Consider the following 18,450-nt stretch of genomic DNA (forward strand, 5'->3'; position numbering starts at 1 on the left):
TTTTGGTTTTGGAAGTTACGACTACACATCATTTGAAACCACATTCATACCTTTAAGAATGGTCAATACTTGTTATTACTCGGTCCTCTAATTTAGGGCTACATACATATAAAGTATTAACAAACATGAGAACATACAGATATTTCATTTAATTCAAACGCGTCCATGTCCATTTAAATACATAACATTTTCTATTAATAAGAAAGGTTACTTATACATTTTGGTCTTCAGTCATAAGACTACATTACACAGATTTTAAAGAAAATATCGGATTTTCTGGATACATATTCTAACGCTTTTACAAGGAAAACGATTTACTTTTCCAACGAAATCTCTTATGAACTCACCAACCTTTGTGTTGACACTTTTCAAAACTACTTGTATTCTCAGGAATTCAGTGAAAACAGGAAATCAACAACGTTTTGAGGATGGGACGATAAATCGTCAAACAGTTCATTTTGTATCATAATGTAATTGATGTGAATCATGTAAACATGTGCCTTGATGTAACGTTTTCAATTATATTTGTGTTGGTTGTAATTACTTTAAGCACTATTATACTCATTGTTGTGATACTCTACATGAAGTCCTCCACCCCCGGACGTTTTCGCCATCCTTGGTTTGGGGGTGTGACATATATTGACATTCCAACCCGATAGTTGATTAGGCCTGAGGTATTCCAACCGGATGATTGATTGGACCCATAGTATATTGGTATTCTAACCCGATGGTTGACTGGACCTATAGTATATTGGTATTCCAACCTGATGGTTGACTGAACTCATTGTATATTGACATTCCAACCTGATAGTTGATTGGGCTTAGGGTATTCCAATTTCCAACCCAATGGTTGATTGGACCCGACATGCTGTTATTTGTATATGTTATCTGTTTGTGTGTTGGTACTTTGGGGGAACTTGCTAAGCTTCGTGCTTACAGTTTTAGTTTATGGTTTTAGGTTATTCAGAGGACCGTGATGAGGCGAAGACATGACCTTACACATCCTTGGTTTTACTACTGATTGGATCTTGGGGGACTCTGATTTTAAATAATGTTTTGGAAACAATGATTTTGTAAACAATTTTATTAGTAAATGGGTTGTTTTGAAAGGTCTAAATTTGTTGAAAATTTTGGGATGTTACAAATTCTCTCATTTGTTCAACTATTAAACAGTTATAGCTCAGTCATTACACCTTTAATTAATTCCAATTAATCATGAATTAATTCCAAATTAATTCTGATTAATAATAATAATAATAAATTCTTATTGATTTCACATTAATTTATTAATCATATAAATGAACAAATCAACTATTTAACAGTTGATCTTACATTAATTTATTAATCAGATAATAAATTAACAAAACATCTTTTTCTAATATAATAAATCAACAAAACATCTATTTCTAATCAATATATTAATCATATAATATATTAACAATCATTTATTATAATTTATTAATCATATAATAAACTAATAAATTTATCATCACTCTATAAATATCATTCTAACATAGTTCTAGTTATAAAGACAACCCCAAAAGACTTTGCTTTTAATTCAAAAAGTTATCCATAAATCAACCAATAAACTTAAAATTAAAAGTAATTTTTTTTTGTGGTGTAACAAGGAGTTTTTTTTATTGGAAAGTTTGGAACAAATTTGAATCAAAGTGTGTAGCCATGGGATATGAATAAACTCTAGATGGAACCAAATATTGGATAGTGAAGAACTCACGTGGAGTATAGCTGGGAGAAATGGATACATTACGATGCAAAATATCTGATAAAAGAGGACTTTGTGGCATAGTAGTGAAATAATTAGAATTTATAGATTCTTCATTGTTATAATTTTTTCACTATCATGAGAATGTTAGAATTGTGATTGCACTCTATTAATTTTCTCTTATAATTAATTGATTTCTAAAAGGATTATAGATTTGTATATGTATATAATAACCATTATAATAATAGTTATAGATTTGGAATTGTAATTACTTCTTCAAAGAATGTTTACATTCTTCATAAGATTCATAAATTTACAATTTTAATTTTTATATTCTCACAAAATGATTCTTGTAAAATTAAATTTTCTTTAATGTAAATAAAAATATTAAATTCCTTTGTTGTAAAATACATGGAATTTATTATGTTAGTTTCCTAAAATAAAAATACACAAAATGTCTAATTTATCCTAAGACAAAATTCTTAAAAATATAATAATATTCTTTCAAAGATATTTTATGTTTAAAAAATATCATTTTAAAGAACCGAAACTTATTTCTTTAAAATAAAAGGGTTTACAAAAATTAGGTCAATTTATTTTGAGTTATTATTTGAACAAATACCTTGTTTTGTAAGTTAAAGATAACCATTTTCATGTAAAAACAACCAAAATTATGAAAAAATGATCTTGTAATTTTCCCTGCTAAGACACATTACATAATATAATTTTACATATGTTGATTGAGTTGGTCAACCGAGCCATATGGTTTTGGCTCAAGTTCATGTATCTGTGATCAATCGAGTTTTACCGTACTCTAGTTACTTGGTTGAACTTATATCTTGATGATGTGAATTCATCAAAGATTATTACTTTATTTAAGCGGTTAAGTGCTTTGCGTATTGATCAATATATTTTATTATAAGGGAGTTTAAAAATTTGAGTTACCAAAAGCTGTACATATAGTTTTGAGTATAGCTTCAATGACTTCGTAGTTTTAAATGGATGAACCATCAACTATACATATAGTTTTGAGTATAGCTTCAATGACTTCGTAGTTTTAAATGGATGAGCCATCAACGATTTTCCCATCAAAATGGATTAAACGTTTAGTTAGAACCAAACCACTATAAAAAGTTTTAAGCTTTAATTGTATAAAAGATGTAACATGAAAAATGTCATATTTGAAAAAAAAGGCCAAGTTTTGGGTTTTAACAGTAAAATTTTTGATGTTAGGATAAAACCATGGAAAATACATAAATGTTAAAGATTTGATATCATTTTTTCCAAATGAATTAACTGCGAGTTTTAGTTTTTATTCGGAAGGTAAGTAAAAGGCTTGACAAATCCACCGTATAAATATTTAAGAGAGTTGTTTATGTTATAGTTATACAAAAATATTAAATAGTCAAAATCCTGTTTGATCATTTCTTTACACGTGAAAGATTCCAACACTTGCTCTCTCTCCTATCGACCTCAAAACCAATGAAAATACAAGAGAGACTAGTTTTGATATGTCGTGTCTAATAACTATTGTTCGTATGTTCGATTAACATTTGTAGAGATTACTTATTATTTGCAATTTCCAACATTAATAAACACCAACAACTAATGTGATAATTTTTAAACCTCTTATCATTGTTTATTGTTGATTTTTTTTTTATTCTAACAAATCTATGACTAAGTTGCTTCCGTTATATATGATTACATAATTGTTTTGAAATCATTATTTTCAAAACTGTCCACTTCTTACATCCTCGTACCTTCTTCTTAAGCAAGAAACATCATTATCGTTAAATTTTTGTTGTATCATCACATTCTTGAATTTTTTTTGACATAATCGGTTTAAGGAAACAAAACTCTAAAAGGAAAAAAAAATCTTTTATAAGAAAAGTGAAATCTCAAAATGTTTTATATAACAAAGATCTTTAAATCAAAATTTACCACATTAGCAAGATATTTCATGGTTATAATAACATATAAATAAATAATGAAAAATATATAAAAACGTTACAAATCAACAAGGTATCAATTGTTATAGTTGTTAAAATTTCCAAATATAATATCTTATTAACACAAAAAAAGGAAAACGAAATACATTGGCTGTCTTTGTCTAACCTTGTTTTTATGTGATTAACCCCCCAATCTTGAACACCCAAACAAAACCTATTAAAAGGTTTCAAGTCGTATTTGGGAATTTTCGTTTCTGCAAATACAATCAATATTCAATATGCACCCCAAAACCATACGAAACACTCATACAGACTTCATCTCCATATTCACAATCCACACCCAAAACCTGTATTTCCTTCAATCCCTCTCTGCTTTCTGACTTTCTCTTTCCTGGTGTTTATTTGCATGCCCTCCATGGCTCTTTGTTTCGGCTAAAAATTGAAAAATTAGGGCACAAAACAATCTCGATCGAAGCCTCGGGGAAGATGTAATTCAAGAAATATTCGACGAATAACATTTTTCTGGGGTTCCAAGCTCACCGGTAAAATATATTTTTTATAGTGTTTGTCTTTTCTATTTGTGGAAAAAAAGTTCTAAGCGCGAATGAAGGGTTCGTTGGATCGAACGAAGGTTGTGCTTCGGCACTTGCCACACAACATTTCTCAGTCAGCGCTCATGGAGCAAATTGATGCCCGTTTTTCCGGTCGTTACAACTGGTTTTGTTTCCGTTCCGGGAAGAACAGGTTAGGGTTTTACGTGCTTTTTCTTTGAGCTTCAGCTTAGTGCTACTACCTTGAAGTTAATTTTTAAGTGATTTTAGGGTTTGGGTTATAATTTACTGATAGATTTTGAAAGAAAAAAGTAAGTTCTAGGCGTTTAGAGTTTGGTTTTTGGACCATGTAGATTCTTTTTGTTCGAATTGCTTGCCTTTCACGCCTTTATAAACCTTGGAGGTTTCAGAGTATTTTGGTTTTTAGCTGAGATTAGATTTGAAGTAAAACAACGTTTTGTAGCTGTCAGAAGGAATCCAAAGAAGCTTATGTAGAGAGCTAGATACATGCTACACAATAGTTAGAAAGAATGGTAGATGGAGTATTAAGCACAGTTGACAAAACATTAAGCAAGGTGGCTTGTTAGTTTGTGAAGAAAGAACTCATCATTCTGTTTTTTTATATGTGTTTTGCTTCCTGTTTATTATTTGCTACTATTTGGGCATTTGACTGGTGGTGAAAAATGGATTCATAGCACTTAACTATGAAATAGGTGTCTCAGTAAAGACATAGTTAAAAATGGATCCTTAGATCTTAAAGTGATTTCACTTGTCATCAAACTTATCATAATTGTTTATGCAACTTGATTGGAACTGATGTTTAGAGACTCTTATCTAAATGTAGAAAAAATGGTAAATTTGTTGCTTACATGTATTGAAAATCAAATCGCCCCCTTTTTTTGACACACTTGTAGACTTGTAGTTGTTTTAACAATTTCCATTGAACGTGTTTTCAGTCTGAAGTGTCAATCCTATTCCAGAGCCTACATTGACTTTAAGCATCCAGATGATGTCATTGAGTTTGCAGAGTTCTTTGATGGACACGTGTTTGTTAATGAAAAGGGTAATACTGAAAATTGAAAATCTACATATACGCAATTCTAGGGTTTCAAATTGGATTCCCAAATCGAAAATTAGGGATTTTTTTTTTCTTTTTTCCATTTTCAGGCACCCAATTCAAAACTATTGTTGAATATGCACCCTCACAACGCGTTCCAAAACAATGGTCTAAGAAAGATGGACGTGAAGGCACCATAGACAAAGGTATTATTATTAAGATGATTATCCACTTACCCTTTAACCCTTTCCATATAATTCATTATCTCATCTATTTTGTTTTTATAATTAACTTTTTAATGAACATATAGATCCTGAATATCTTGAATTCCTCGAGTTAATTTCAAAGCCTGTGGAGAATCTTCCTAGTGCAGAGATACAATTGGAAAGAAAGGAAGCCGAACGAGCTGGTTAGTATTAAATCTGTTAATAATAATAATAAGATGTAAATTAACATGGAATTGAGTTAATTTTTTTCTTTAAACTCTGATTTTTAAGGTAATGCGAAGGAGGCTCCTATAGTTACTCCTTTAATGGATTTTATTCGCCAGAAAAGAGCAGCCAAGGGTGGATCTCGGGTAGGATATTTACACTTATACCCCTTCAGAATAAAATATATATTCTCAACTTTTTATTAATAATTTCAGAGGTCATTGCCTAATGGGAAGTTAATGAGAAGGCCTAGTGGTGCATCATCATCATCTTCAACTTCAAATTCTCCTGCATTAAAACGTGGCTCTGAAAGAAGAAGGACTTCAACCACCATGGTATCTGAATCTTTTTTACATAATAAAGATTACAAAGCTAACAACTTTCAATGGGTATTAATGTCTTTTTGTTATTAAAACAGTATGTCCCAAGGGATACTGGGAAGGGTAGAAGTGGTAAAGAAAAGTCAACATATGTTCAGGTCCATAAACCTAATGATCAACAGCCTGTTTCTGGAAGTGTTGTACTGGAGGAAGGACGGGGTATATATATTATTACTCATCACTCTTTTTTTTTTTTCTTCCAAAATTAATTTGTTAGCATATTTATAAATTTGTGAAGGTTCTGCTGGAACTCCTGATATTGGGAAAAAGAAAATTCTGTTGCTGAAGGGGAAAGAAAAGGAAATACCCCTTGTAAGTTTTGAATTTTTTTCATTAATTTAATAAAAAGAAAGAATAGTAATAAGTGGTTAACTAATAATTAGCATTTTCAGATAAGCAGTGGTGTGTCATCTGTGAAAATATCCCATGGTTGTGGTGCTCCAAAACAAAGGGAGGGTAGTGGAAGGGTGATTAGAAGCATACTTATTAACAAAGATTCACAACAAAATTTAAATAGGGAAATTGACAGAAAACCCCCTAGACCTCCTCCACCTTATAATGGTTTGCAAGATGACATGGAGAAACGTGGTACTAGGAACAAGGATAGACCTGATCGTGGTGTGTGGACCCCACTTAGGCATTCTGATGATGACTCTCTTTCATCTTCACTTTCTCAATCCAAACCAGATTCTTCAGAAGGTATCATGGAATTCGGAATGGAATGCTTCATTCCATTCCATCCAACCAAAAAGACTCCTAATGTTATTTTATTTATATATATTTTTTGGCTTTTACCATATAATTGTGCTGAAAATAGACATGGTTTGATAGGAACTCATGGAGAGGGAAAGTATGACATGAGGGGTGGAAGTGGACGAGGTGGTCATTTCTCACCTGATAATGGTTAGTTTTTTATTATTGAAACTGTTTTTTTTTTTTTTTTCCCAAAAAAAAATATTTGTAATGATAACATATTTGGGGTTTGATGAGTTTTTACTATGTTTAATCTTTTTGTTTTGGTTAGTTATAATGTCTAGATAATTCTATTTCTATATTCAAACCATTCATGATCATGGATTGTAATGGCTTATAGCTCATTCCATTCCTTTATATATATATATATATATATATATATATATATATATATGACCTTAATTAATTAATTTTGGTTTATGAATTATGACAAGGAAAATGAAAAAGAAATTACTTTATGTAGATAAATATGCAGGCTCCCATAAACATGGTGGAAGGCGTGGGCCATCATCATATAACAACACTAAGGATGCAGATGGTTCGAAAAAAGGAGTTTCTAGTGGCTATGGTTCTCATGAGGTATAAAATTAATTTCTATTAATTTATTAATATTAATACTAATATTAACATTAACATTAATATGTGATGTGAATATACAGAAACAGGTCTGGGTTCAGAAGTCAAGCTCTGGTTCTTAGTCTTGTTAGTAAGGTAACATTTTCTCTCATTATTTATCTATTATAACATTTGATGCAAATGCAATGTTTGACTTTGGTAGTCTTAACTTAGGTCCAAAAAATGCTGTTAAGCTTATGGAAAGGACCATTTTGCCCTTATGTTGTCAACTACTCCAACCCAGTTTTTATTTATTGCAGTTGAGTTCAGAGATTGGATTTTTTACAGTATTGGGAGTTGGGAGCATAAACGTGATTGATTGCATCCAAGAAAGTTTTGTTTTTTTGCTAGGAAGCAAAAAAAGATGGTTAAGCAAAGAAGGCTTTTTTCTGTGGGACCCTGTGAACGGGTGAGGTTACGATTCTACCCCCCCTAATTACAAGTTACAAACGGAAACATGAAAAAGGAAAATGGAAAAAGGAAAGCGGAACAGGATGTGTTTTTTTGTTAAACAAAAAAAAAAGGCGAGTGAGTGATGATTATCCTAAAATATAAGAGATGTTGGGTTGGGTTGGGTGGTTTACCTTTAATATAAAATAGGTGAAATGAAATTGAAGGCTGATTGTTTGTAAATACTAACTACCTCAAAATGGTGGGTGTGTTATGTTATGTTATGTTATGTTTTGCAAATAGAGAGATGATGATGGGGAGATATGACTATGAGCATGATTTTATTATGGTGTTCCTGTAACTCTGGTTTGTGATTAGGCCATGATGCCAACAAGCCTTTGTGGTTTGGTTTTGTTTCATCAAAGGAAATGATGTTTGTGTTGTGTTTTATCTTTATTTGATAAAAATTATGATTTGGTAATCTAAATGGATTTGTGTTGTGTCACGACTCACATTTATGTTTCTTTATTAGATCATGTGTAGTACTTTTGCTTATGCTATAATTCTATTAAATTGGTCAGATGTGGTGTATTGGTAATAATAAAGACTAATGGTTTCTTCATCATCCACAACTTCAACACGTGTGAAATAAGTAATTTTTTTGCAATATATTTTATGTTTGTGATATATACGAGTTTAATGCAACATTTAGAGCATCCATAATATGAGTTTATTGGATGAAATAAGTTTGTAAAAGCAAAAAAAAAAAAAAAATTACTATGTGTCGTCTCAAAACGTTTTTAATTTGCGTATAAGTTTGTTAGCTTTATTAATACTTCTTATTTTTTTTGAACAGCGGATAGTGACATCCCATAGATAAAAATGCTTTTAATTTGCTTATAAGTTTGTTAGCTTTATTAATACTTATAAAAAGTAGGATACATAAATAAATGTATGAAAAACTTTATTTTTTGTTTTTCTAAAGTTAAAACACTTTTCAATTTAAGGGGTATTTGATTAAGCTTCTTAAAACCAATGTTTTGAAAACCGGGCCGGAGATCGAACCGGTCGTCTTACCGGTTCGATGGTTCAGATGGTCCAACCGGTCAGACCGGTCTCAAAAACCGGGAAAACCGGATGATGTCATAATTATATTTAATTATATAAAAAATACAAAAAATAATTTTTTTTTTTTTTTTTTTAAAATTTCCGGTTTTGACCGGTTTTGCCGGTTCAACCGGTTTTTACTAGTTTTCACCGGTTCAAATGAATACCGGTTTTTTGGCATTTAAGAACCGGATCCGGGACCGGTTCCCGGTTGAACCGGTCGAACCGGCCGGTCCGGTCCGGTCCGGTTTTCAAAACATCGCTTAAAACAACTTATAGTTTATTAGAGGTTCATACCGCTATAAATAAAAAACTGTTTTCATAAAAATTAGTTTATTTCGGTGTAAAAATTCTAATAAATTATTTTTTCATATGTACTTCACACTTATACTTATTAGCTTGTAAGTTAATAAATTATAAACTAACACACAGTAAATAAGGTTTTTTTTTTTTTTTTTCGCGCAAAAGGTTAACCTCAGTGGAACTTGAAAGTTGAGTGGCTACAGGTGTAGACTGTAGTGAGTGCTTCGTGTCCTTTTTCATACTACAAAAAATCACCCACAGTGGATTGAAAATGAGCTTCATCAATTCAATAATCTCCAAGACCCTTTTCATCTTCATCTCTGTGCTAATCTTTTCTTCCTGTTAATGGCGGCTTTGACAGCTACTTTAGGAACCATCTACAACAAACCATCTCCTTTCAACAAACCCAAATTCGTATACAACACCAAACACCGTAGTTCCACCATTTTCGCGCGAACATCTTCCAATGTTACTGATGAGGCAGCTTCATCTTCCTCCTCTTCTACAATTACACAACCGAAACCCTTCCCAGGTCCGACTGAATTAACATTCTACATTTCTAATTTCTATTTGGGGGCAATCTTTCTGTTCGTAACAGTACATGAATCCTTAATTTTAACGAGTCGTTTTACCAAATTGAGTAATTTACCTTCCGCCATAGCTACTGGTATGCAACAGATGTAAAAACAATCATATGATATGATTATGATCTATGCAGGGAAGCCAGAAGCAGATGTTGTTGTTATAGGGAGTGGTCTTGGTGGACTATGCTGTGCAGGACTTCTAGCTAGATACGGGAAAGATGTTATAGTTCTCGAAAGCCATGATCTACCAGGTGGCGCTGCACATTCGTTTGAAATCAAAGATTACAAATTCGATTCCGGGCCTTCTCTGTTTTCCGGATTTCAATCTAGAGGCCTCCAGGCGAATCCTCTTGCACAAGTATTTGTTATATCTTTCATACTCTTCATTCCATTCTCCAAAACCACAAAACATGCACAAATCTTCCTTATGCAACAAATGATACTACTCATGAATCATGATATGCTATGTATTTGTAGCTATGTTTGTTTTTTTTAAAGCTGTTGATCGTTTTACAGGTTTTGGATGCTTTAGGAGAGTCCATTCCCTGTGTCAAATATGACTCATGGATGGTTTATGTACCCGAAGGAGAATTTCTATCGCGCATTGGTCCTACAGAATTTTTCAAGGTAAGCTAGTATTTGTAGCACTGTAATTTTCACACAACAAAAAGACTTCAGATAATCCAAAACTAACTTTAGTATGTTTACAATTATGTTACTCAAGTGTAGTATGAATAATGGGAAACATGTTCTTATTCAAGAAAATTCTTTTTTGGAATCCATTTCAGGACTTAGAGACATATGCTGGTCCAAATGCTGTTTTGGAATGGAGAAAGCTTCTTGTGAGTGACATTCACTTTCTTTTCTTTATACATTCTTTGAAATTGAATGCAGTTCTTCTATCTCCCAAGAGTTAGTACTTTCACTCTTTTATCAATTTACCCTCTTAGATACTTTTTGTAGTGATTAAACCATTATACTTTTTCTGAGTGTTTAGAAAGGGCTAATCACAAAAATAACCAAAAATGGAAAGGTAATACTTCCTTTTAAACAGGATGCAATACTTCCATTATCTGCAGCTGCCATGGCTTTGCCACCTCTATCTATTCGAGGTGATTTGGGAGTTGTTTCTACTGCTGGAGTTAGATATGCATATCCACTCTTAAAATCATTTGCAAAAATGGGACCTCAAGGTGTTCTTGGTGCCACAAAGCTTTTACGCCCTTTTTCGGAAATAGTTGATTCATTGGGACTCAAAGATCCTTTCATTAGAAATTGGGTGGATCTTTTGTCTTTCTTGCTTGCTGGAGTGAAATCCGATGGTGTTCTTTCAGCAGAAATGGTACATAATCATATCATACATTAAAAAGTTTCTTTAAGGTAGTTTTTGGTATGATGGAATTGAGGGAGGAATGGAATGGGCTATTCCATTACCACATGTCCTCATCCATTCCATTCCAACCAAACAGAATCCATTCTATTCCTTCATATTTTATAGTTCTCTAAATGTCTAATCTTTTGCCTGTATATATATATCCACATATTTGCAGATTTACATGTTTGCAGAATGGTATAAACCAGGTTGTAGTTTAGAATACCCTGTTGGTGGAACTGGAGCACTTGTTGAGGCTCTTGTTAGAGGATTACAGAAATTTGGTGGAAGAATCTCTCTAAGAAGCCATGTGGAGAATATAGTCATTGAAAATGGTCGAGCTATAGGTGTCAAGCTAAGAAGTGGTCAAGTGAGTCAAAGGGACTCATACTTTATCCATATGGTTTACTTATAATAAATTATTTTTACAATTTTTTTTTTTATAGTTTGTGCGTGCAAAGAAGGCTGTTGTAAGCAATGCATCCATGTGGGACACCATAAAGTTATTACCTAAAGAAGCAGTTCCAAAATCATATGAAGAAAGGATTCAAAATACAAAGCAATGTGAGTCGTTTATGCATCTTCATTTGGGATTTGATGCAGAGGTGAGCAGTTAACATGGGAAATTCCAGTTTATGTTTAATTCTTTATAGGATTATATGCAAGAAATAGCAATGCACTTTCACACATGCTTGCATTTCTTCCTATTATGACATTCTACTTTGAAAATTCTATCCAATTATAGCAACATCAATACAAGTTTTAGATTTTTCAAAGTATAATGTCCTAATAAGAAAAAGTCAGAGTTCCAATGATGTAATTGGGTATATTTGTCAAAGTGTAATACCTTAAGAAGAAATAGAATGAAAGTACAATGTACACAAGTATAAGAAAGTACATTGCTATTTCTTTCATTTAGTCCGTTTTTTTTTTTTTATATCTAAAAGTGTTTATTTACATAATTATTAGGGAATACGGGAAGATTTAGGAATTCATCATATTGTTGTGAATGATTGGAATAGTGGAGTTGATGCGGATCAAAATGTGGTGTTGATATCTGTGCCAAGTGTACTTAGTCCGGATTTAGCCCCTCAAGGAAAGCATGTTTTACATGCCTACACCCCGGGGACCGAACCATTTCAACTTTGGGAAGGTCTTGACCGTAGAAGCAATGAATACAAGCAACTTAAAGCCGAGCGATCCGAGGTGGAATCAATGATTCCGACTCTATTATCATAAAATGATAAGCGGATGAATGGAATTTGTCTAAGGAATTGGAATTTGTCACGTGTTTGGTTGGTAGGATATGGAATGAATTCAATAATAAAAATTGAATAATCTAGTAATTTTTCACTATTTCAATATGTGTCGTGAGGGTATTTTGGTTTTTTAATAAAGAAGGAAGAATGGAATGGAGTTTCTTTCATGAGCCACTAGAAATGGTAAAATCCATCAAACGTGAAACTCAAAGGAATCTGAAGAAATGGAATTCTGTCCATTTGGCAACCAAACACACCATGGAATGGAATCGCGAATTTCAATTCCGTCAGATTCCGTTGGAATCTGCAAACCAAACACTCCCCTTAGGGTGTGTTTTTGGTATACCGAATCCTCTAGAAGTGGAATTCGAGATTCCATTCCATGTTGTGTTTGGTGTGCCAGATGGACGGAATTCAATTTCTTCAGATTCCTTTGAACTCCATGTTTGATGGATTTCATCATTCCTAGGTGTGGATCGAAAGAAATAATATTTCATTCCTTCTCTTATCCGTTAAAAGACCAAAATACCCCGATATAAACCAAGCAAATAAATGTAATCGAATTCCATCCCATTTCCTGCCTACCAAATGCGTGACAGATTACAATTCCTTTGGTAGATATTTCATCCATTCCAAAGACATTTAACAATATTATTGAGGTTTAAGTGAAATATATTAAAAGGGCAATATTGGAATTTTGATGGCAGGTATTGTGGAAAGCTGTGGAGCGGTCACTTGGTCCAGGATTTAGTAGGGATAAATGTGAGGTGAAGTTAGTTGGAACTCCATTAACACACCAAAGATTTCTTAGAAGGAACAGAGGAACATATGGGCCAGCAATAGAAGCTGGGAAAGACTCTTTCCCTGGACACCCGACTCCGATTCCGCAGCTTTATTGCTGTGGGGATTCCACATTCCCTGGAATCGGAGTCCCTGCTGTTGCTGCTAGTGGTGCCATTGTTGCTAATTCACTAGTTTCTGTTTCTCAACACTCCCAACTTCTTGATGCTGTAGGGATATAGTAGGACTAAGGCGAGTTATCTCACTTGGGATTCTTCTTGAATGGAATTGGAATTGGAGATTCCATTCCATGGTGGAATTGGAATTTGAAATTCCATTCCGTGTCATGTATTGAGTTTGACATTTATAGCAAACAAAATGTATATCAAATTCTGTATAGAATAAAATACTGTTACTATTGAATTTTATCCTTCGTTTGGTGTGGTGTTATGTGAATGCATTAATACCAGAAAAATAAATACAGTTTTATCAACTATATATTACATGAAATATAAGACATCTTAAACATAAACGGTATCCCAGAAAAATAATAGCCAAAACATGTGGCTTTTAGGGCAAGATATGCGCATACATTTTTATAATTTTGTGGCCATTATATTTTAGTTTTGTTAGTTAATTTTGTTAATATAAGTATCTAAAGTTTACAAAAATTGCCGAACTTGAGTTTTACTGACTGGTTAAACCACAAAATATCCAAATTGATTTTACGTTTTCCCCCTTGTTTTTACTTCTATTTTGTAAGTATCGTGTTTGAATTTTGTGAAACATTTCTAGTAAGTACTTTCAAAATTAACAAGATAAATGTTATAAGTTATGATAAAGAAAAGATTTATTTATCTAAAATATGATTTGGCTTTCGCTATTATGATATTTTTACTAATCATAGTTTTATTACATAAGTCATTAATCATTGATTTAAAAATAATATTTTCTAAAATAAATACTAACACAAAATATGATGTTTAACATGCGATATCTTATACAAAAAAACCATTATAGTTGAATACCCAAAAAATAAAACCATATATAACATATTTTAAAGCATTTATTATATGTTTACTAAAAAAAATTACACTTGCAAAATAATATTTGTTGGAATTACACCTAAAAGCATTATTTTGAAAGATAAAATATGATGATATTACAATATTATTAATATAAAGGACTGAAATTGTAAATATTAAAACTTTAGAAATGCGTAGTGACAATATAGAAACTAAAAGGAGTACTTTGCAAACGTTTGTCTTCCCCTAAGCCTTCAAAATCGAATCTACTGCTAAAATACTAACATATAAGCACAACGTACAATCTTTACCATAACCTCGGTGAATGCGAATACGAGTCAGGACATGGTATCATCTCTCTCCGGTGGGCTGGCCCATAGATAGATATATATAACTGTGCGTTCTCTCGAGGATCAAGATTTCGTCTATACTACAAGCGCTTCCTCTTCGAATGCAACACAATTTCAATTCCATTGAAGAACTTTGCTGCTAATAAGGTAAACAAAATCTCTCTTTGTTTTAAAGTTATAATTGTTTCGTATTGCATGCCAAGTGTTCGATGATTTGCCCAAATGAAAATTTATAAGTTTATCGTGTGGCAAAATGCTACCATGTGTTTTTAATTGCTATAGTCGAGTGCTTGTTAGTTCATACCATGTGTTTGCTGTTAAACATGTTTACATCCTCAAAAAGATCCAAGTTTTTGCTTTATAAGTTATGTCTGTAACACATTTTGCTGTAAAACTGTTTCAGTTTTATTTCATATTACATACAAAAAACACTAATCTGAATTCTGATTGCAAACTTACTACCTCTCAAACGAAAAATTAAAAGATTCCTTTTTATTTTCTGGTTAAGTGCTGAATGAACAAAGGCCTCTACGTATAAATAACGTCTGGAGTAAGTTTATTCCCTATTTTGGTAAAGAAATAGTAACAGAATCTGTCCTTTTATGTTTGACACTAATATTTTTCATTTTTTTTGCTACAGATTCTCCTTGCAACACTAAAAATGGCCTGCATTTCACATAATCTCGGAGCTTCAATGAAGTTAGGTCATCTTCCTGTATCAAATCAAAGACAGTTTCCAAACAAAATTTCCCAACTCTTCTTCCTACAAACCAACAATTTGAAATCATCAATAACTTTTAATCCCCAAAAAAATTCCCACCGTTTAAACCGCTTCAAATCCTACACCACCATTTTCAACAGCATTTCCTCAGATCATCTACAAGAAAGAGTCACTGTATTAGTGATTGGTGGTGGAGGAAGAGAACACTCACTTTGTTACGCCTTGAAACGCTCTCAATCCTGCGATGCTGTCTTCTGTGCTCCTGGAAACGCTGGCATTTCAAACTCAGGGGATGCCACGTGTATTGAAGATCTTGATATCTTCGATAGTGAAGCTGTAATAGCTTTTTGTAGAAAATGGGGTGTTGGACTTGTGGTTGTGGGTCCCGAAGCTCCTTTAGTCGCAGGTCTTACCAATGACCTTCTTAAAGCTGGCATCCACGCTTTTGGCCCTTCATCAGAAGCCGCTGCTTTGGAAGGCTCCAAGAATTTCATGAAGACTTTATGTGATAAATACGGAATTCCCACTGCCAAGGTTTCTACTTTTTCAGTTTCTACAAAAGATATTTTCTTAAACTTTATTTTCTAATCATTGTTTATTGATGATGATATTGCAGTATGCAACATTTAAGGACCCATTAGCTGCAAAAACATACATAAAACAACAAGGAGCTCCAATTGTAGTGAAAGCAGATGGGTTAGCAGCAGGAAAAGGAGTGATTGTAGCCATGACACTACACGAAGCATTTGAAGCAGTGGACTCCATTCTTGTTTCAGGCTCATTTGGGGAAGCTGGTTCTTCCATAATTGTGGAAGAGTTTCTAGAAGGTGAAGAAGCCTCTTTTTTTGCCATTGTTGATGGTGAGAACGCCTTACCTTTAGAATCCGCCCAAGATCATAAACGGGTCGGTGACGCGGATACGGGTCCAAACACGGGTGGTATGGGCGCGTATTGTCCTGCTCCTGTTTTGACTCAAGAACTCCAATCTTTGGTTATGGAGTCCATCATTCTTCCTACTGTTAAAGGGATGTCAAAAGAAGGGTGTAAGTTTGTTGGGGTTCTTTATGCTGGACTCATGATCGAAAAAAAATCCGGATTACCGAAATTGATCGAGTATAATGTCCGATTTGGAGATCCTGAATGCCAGGTCAGATTCAGATTCAGACTGTTTGATATTACCCTCAGACTGTATCTTGAATATAATTTTTTTTTTGTTTACATGTTGGCAGGTGTTGATGGTTCGTTTGGAGTCGGATTTAGCGCAAGTTTTGCTGGCAGCGTGTAAAGGGGAACTAAACTCGGTGAGTTTGGAGTGGGCCCACGGGTCAGCCATGGTGGTGGTGATGGCTAGCAATGGATACCCTGGAAGCTATGTGAAGGGAACCAAGATTCGGAATCTTGAAGATGCTGAGGTGGCGGCGCCTGGGGTTAAGATATTTCATGCGGGGACAGGTGTCGATGCGGAGGGGGATTACGTGGCAACAGGTGGCAGGGTTTTGGGTGTGACTGCGAAAGGGAAAGATCTTGAAGAGGCAAGAGAGAGAGCTTATCGGGCTGTTGAAGAGATTAAATGGGAAGGAGGGTTTTATAGGAAAGATATTGGGTGGAGAGCACTTCCTTTGAAACAACTTTCCTCAAAATAAGTTTTTGGAAGTATTTTTTATGGATGATTTGCTTCAACATTGCTTCCTGAAACCTTTTGAATTTAATTCCTATGGTTTTTCTCGTTGGTGAAGTTGCACAAGTAGAAGGTTAATTTATTATTAAATTTGAAATATATATTATTTTGAATTTTGTGGTATGTATGTATGTATGTATTATTCAATCTCTTCAACAAGATTACAAACCAAACAGAAAAATACAGATAAGTTGGAAATGGATCGTATCCCATTTCTAGCACTCCTCCCTGAAATATTGTCTGGATTTTGGAACAAGCTAAAAAATATATACGCTTGCAAAAAACTGATTTTGATACAAAATTTTGTATAAAATTGTTGTTTCCATCCGTTATATTTCTTAAGTTTGTTTATACAAAATTTTGGAGGTGCAACCTCAAGACCAGTTTTCACCCCTTTTGATATCTGAGAAACATTTTTCTAAAATGTTGGTGGTGTGTTTAGTTATGGAAAATGATTTGTTTCCAGAAACTTTTACAAGAAAAATAAAAATTTTGAAAAACATTTAGTTCAACAACTTTTCTAAATAATTTGCAAAAAACGATTTTTTTTTTTTTTTTCTAAAGCTAATTTTTTTTTTGAAAAACTGATAATTATCTAGTTTGTTCAATTCAAAAAGTTTCTAAATGCACAATCGAACACCCACCCGATACCCTACATAACCCTAAACCCAACACACCCACACATGACACGTATACTTCTACGCATCCTTACCCAACCCAGGTACAAATCCCTAGACAACTTTTGCTGTTATTTTTTACTATTAAAAATAACTAGGTTTGGACCGTCCGCGCGATGCTGCGGAAACCTAGTATGTTAAAAACGCAATTCAACATGGATAAGGTTTTTCAGAGAAATTTTTGCGTATTGTGGCGGAGAATTTCTTTTCAAAATGAATCATAAAAATATAAAATAAGGTTTAAAAGCAAACAATTATGTATGGATGAGGTATATAAAATAAAATTTAAAAATGTATTTTAAACGTATTAACTAACCTTTAAATAAAAAAATAATATTAGTAAAAATGAAAACTATAAAAACAATTATGTAAGGAACCAAAAAATTTAACTTAAAATTACCAATAATTTAAGTTTAAAATTACGAAGGATAAATTGTGTTTAATCAAAATTATTTTAGGGTAGAAAATGTAAATATAAGATTCTTTTATTACAAGCAAATTTGTTATTTTTAGGAAAATGTTTATTTTAAAGCTTATATTATATTCTGTAAGAGTTGTAAAGAAAATGTAAATGTAAGAATCTTTTTATTACCAGAAGCGTAAATTTGTTATTTTTAGAAAAATGTTTATTTTAGAGCTTATATTATATTCGGTAAGAGTTGTAATTTGATATGGACTTAGTTGGTTTTGATCTGACATTAGTAAAAACAAAGGAAGTGAGTACAATCGTTGGTTAAGAAAAAGA

The 18,450-nt window shown here is 32.9% G+C and overlaps 3 protein-coding genes across 5 annotated transcripts; all 3 read left to right on the plus strand.

The window, feature by feature from the left end:
- Positions 1–3,879: 3,879 nt before the first annotated feature.
- LOC145005345 (regulator of nonsense transcripts UPF3-like) lies at positions 3,880–8,299 on the plus strand. Of its 3 annotated transcripts, none has more exons than XM_078964422.1 (13): positions 3,880–4,416; positions 5,180–5,286; positions 5,391–5,486; positions 5,591–5,689; positions 5,778–5,857; positions 5,927–6,046; positions 6,130–6,250; positions 6,330–6,403; positions 6,484–6,790; positions 6,923–6,994; positions 7,320–7,423; positions 7,504–7,555; positions 7,720–8,299. In XM_078964422.1, the coding sequence occupies exons 1-12, from the start codon at positions 4,277–4,279 to the stop codon at positions 7,540–7,542; spliced, it is 1,359 nt and encodes a 452-aa protein (XP_078820548.1). In that variant the 5' UTR covers positions 3,880–4,276; the 3' UTR covers positions 7,543–7,555; positions 7,720–8,299. The 3 variants fall into 3 exon arrangements, with proteins under 3 accessions (XP_078820548.1, XP_078820547.1, XP_078820546.1); XM_078964421.1 differs by having other exon boundaries at positions 3,881–4,416; positions 7,308–7,423; positions 7,634–8,299; XM_078964420.1 differs by having other exon boundaries at positions 3,882–4,416; positions 7,308–7,423.
- A 1,189-nt stretch (positions 8,300–9,488) lies between these two features.
- LOC145004775 (FAD/NAD(P)-binding oxidoreductase family protein) lies at positions 9,489–13,682 on the plus strand. The gene is made up of 9 exons (XM_078963762.1): positions 9,489–9,791; positions 9,978–10,201; positions 10,360–10,470; positions 10,632–10,685; positions 10,898–11,185; positions 11,394–11,585; positions 11,662–11,820; positions 12,185–12,421; positions 13,182–13,682. Exons 1-9 carry the CDS (start codon positions 9,605–9,607, stop codon positions 13,494–13,496), a joined length of 1,767 nt encoding a protein of 588 aa, XP_078819888.1. The 5' UTR covers positions 9,489–9,604; the 3' UTR covers positions 13,497–13,682.
- An 879-nt stretch (positions 13,683–14,561) lies between these two features.
- PUR2 (Glycinamide ribonucleotide (GAR) synthetase) lies at positions 14,562–17,079 on the plus strand. Its single transcript, XM_078964524.1, has 4 exons — positions 14,562–14,776; positions 15,270–15,884; positions 15,967–16,497; positions 16,580–17,079. The coding sequence occupies exons 2-4, from the start codon at positions 15,291–15,293 to the stop codon at positions 16,991–16,993; spliced, it is 1,539 nt and encodes a 512-aa protein (XP_078820650.1). The 5' UTR covers positions 14,562–14,776; positions 15,270–15,290; the 3' UTR covers positions 16,994–17,079.
- Positions 17,080–18,450: the final 1,371 nt, after the last annotated feature.

This window comes from Lactuca saligna, chromosome 7, assembly GCF_052625555.1.
Source record: "Lactuca saligna cultivar CGN05327 chromosome 7, ASM5262555v1, whole genome shotgun sequence".
NCBI classification, from domain to species: Eukaryota; Viridiplantae; Streptophyta; class Magnoliopsida; order Asterales; family Asteraceae; genus Lactuca; species Lactuca saligna.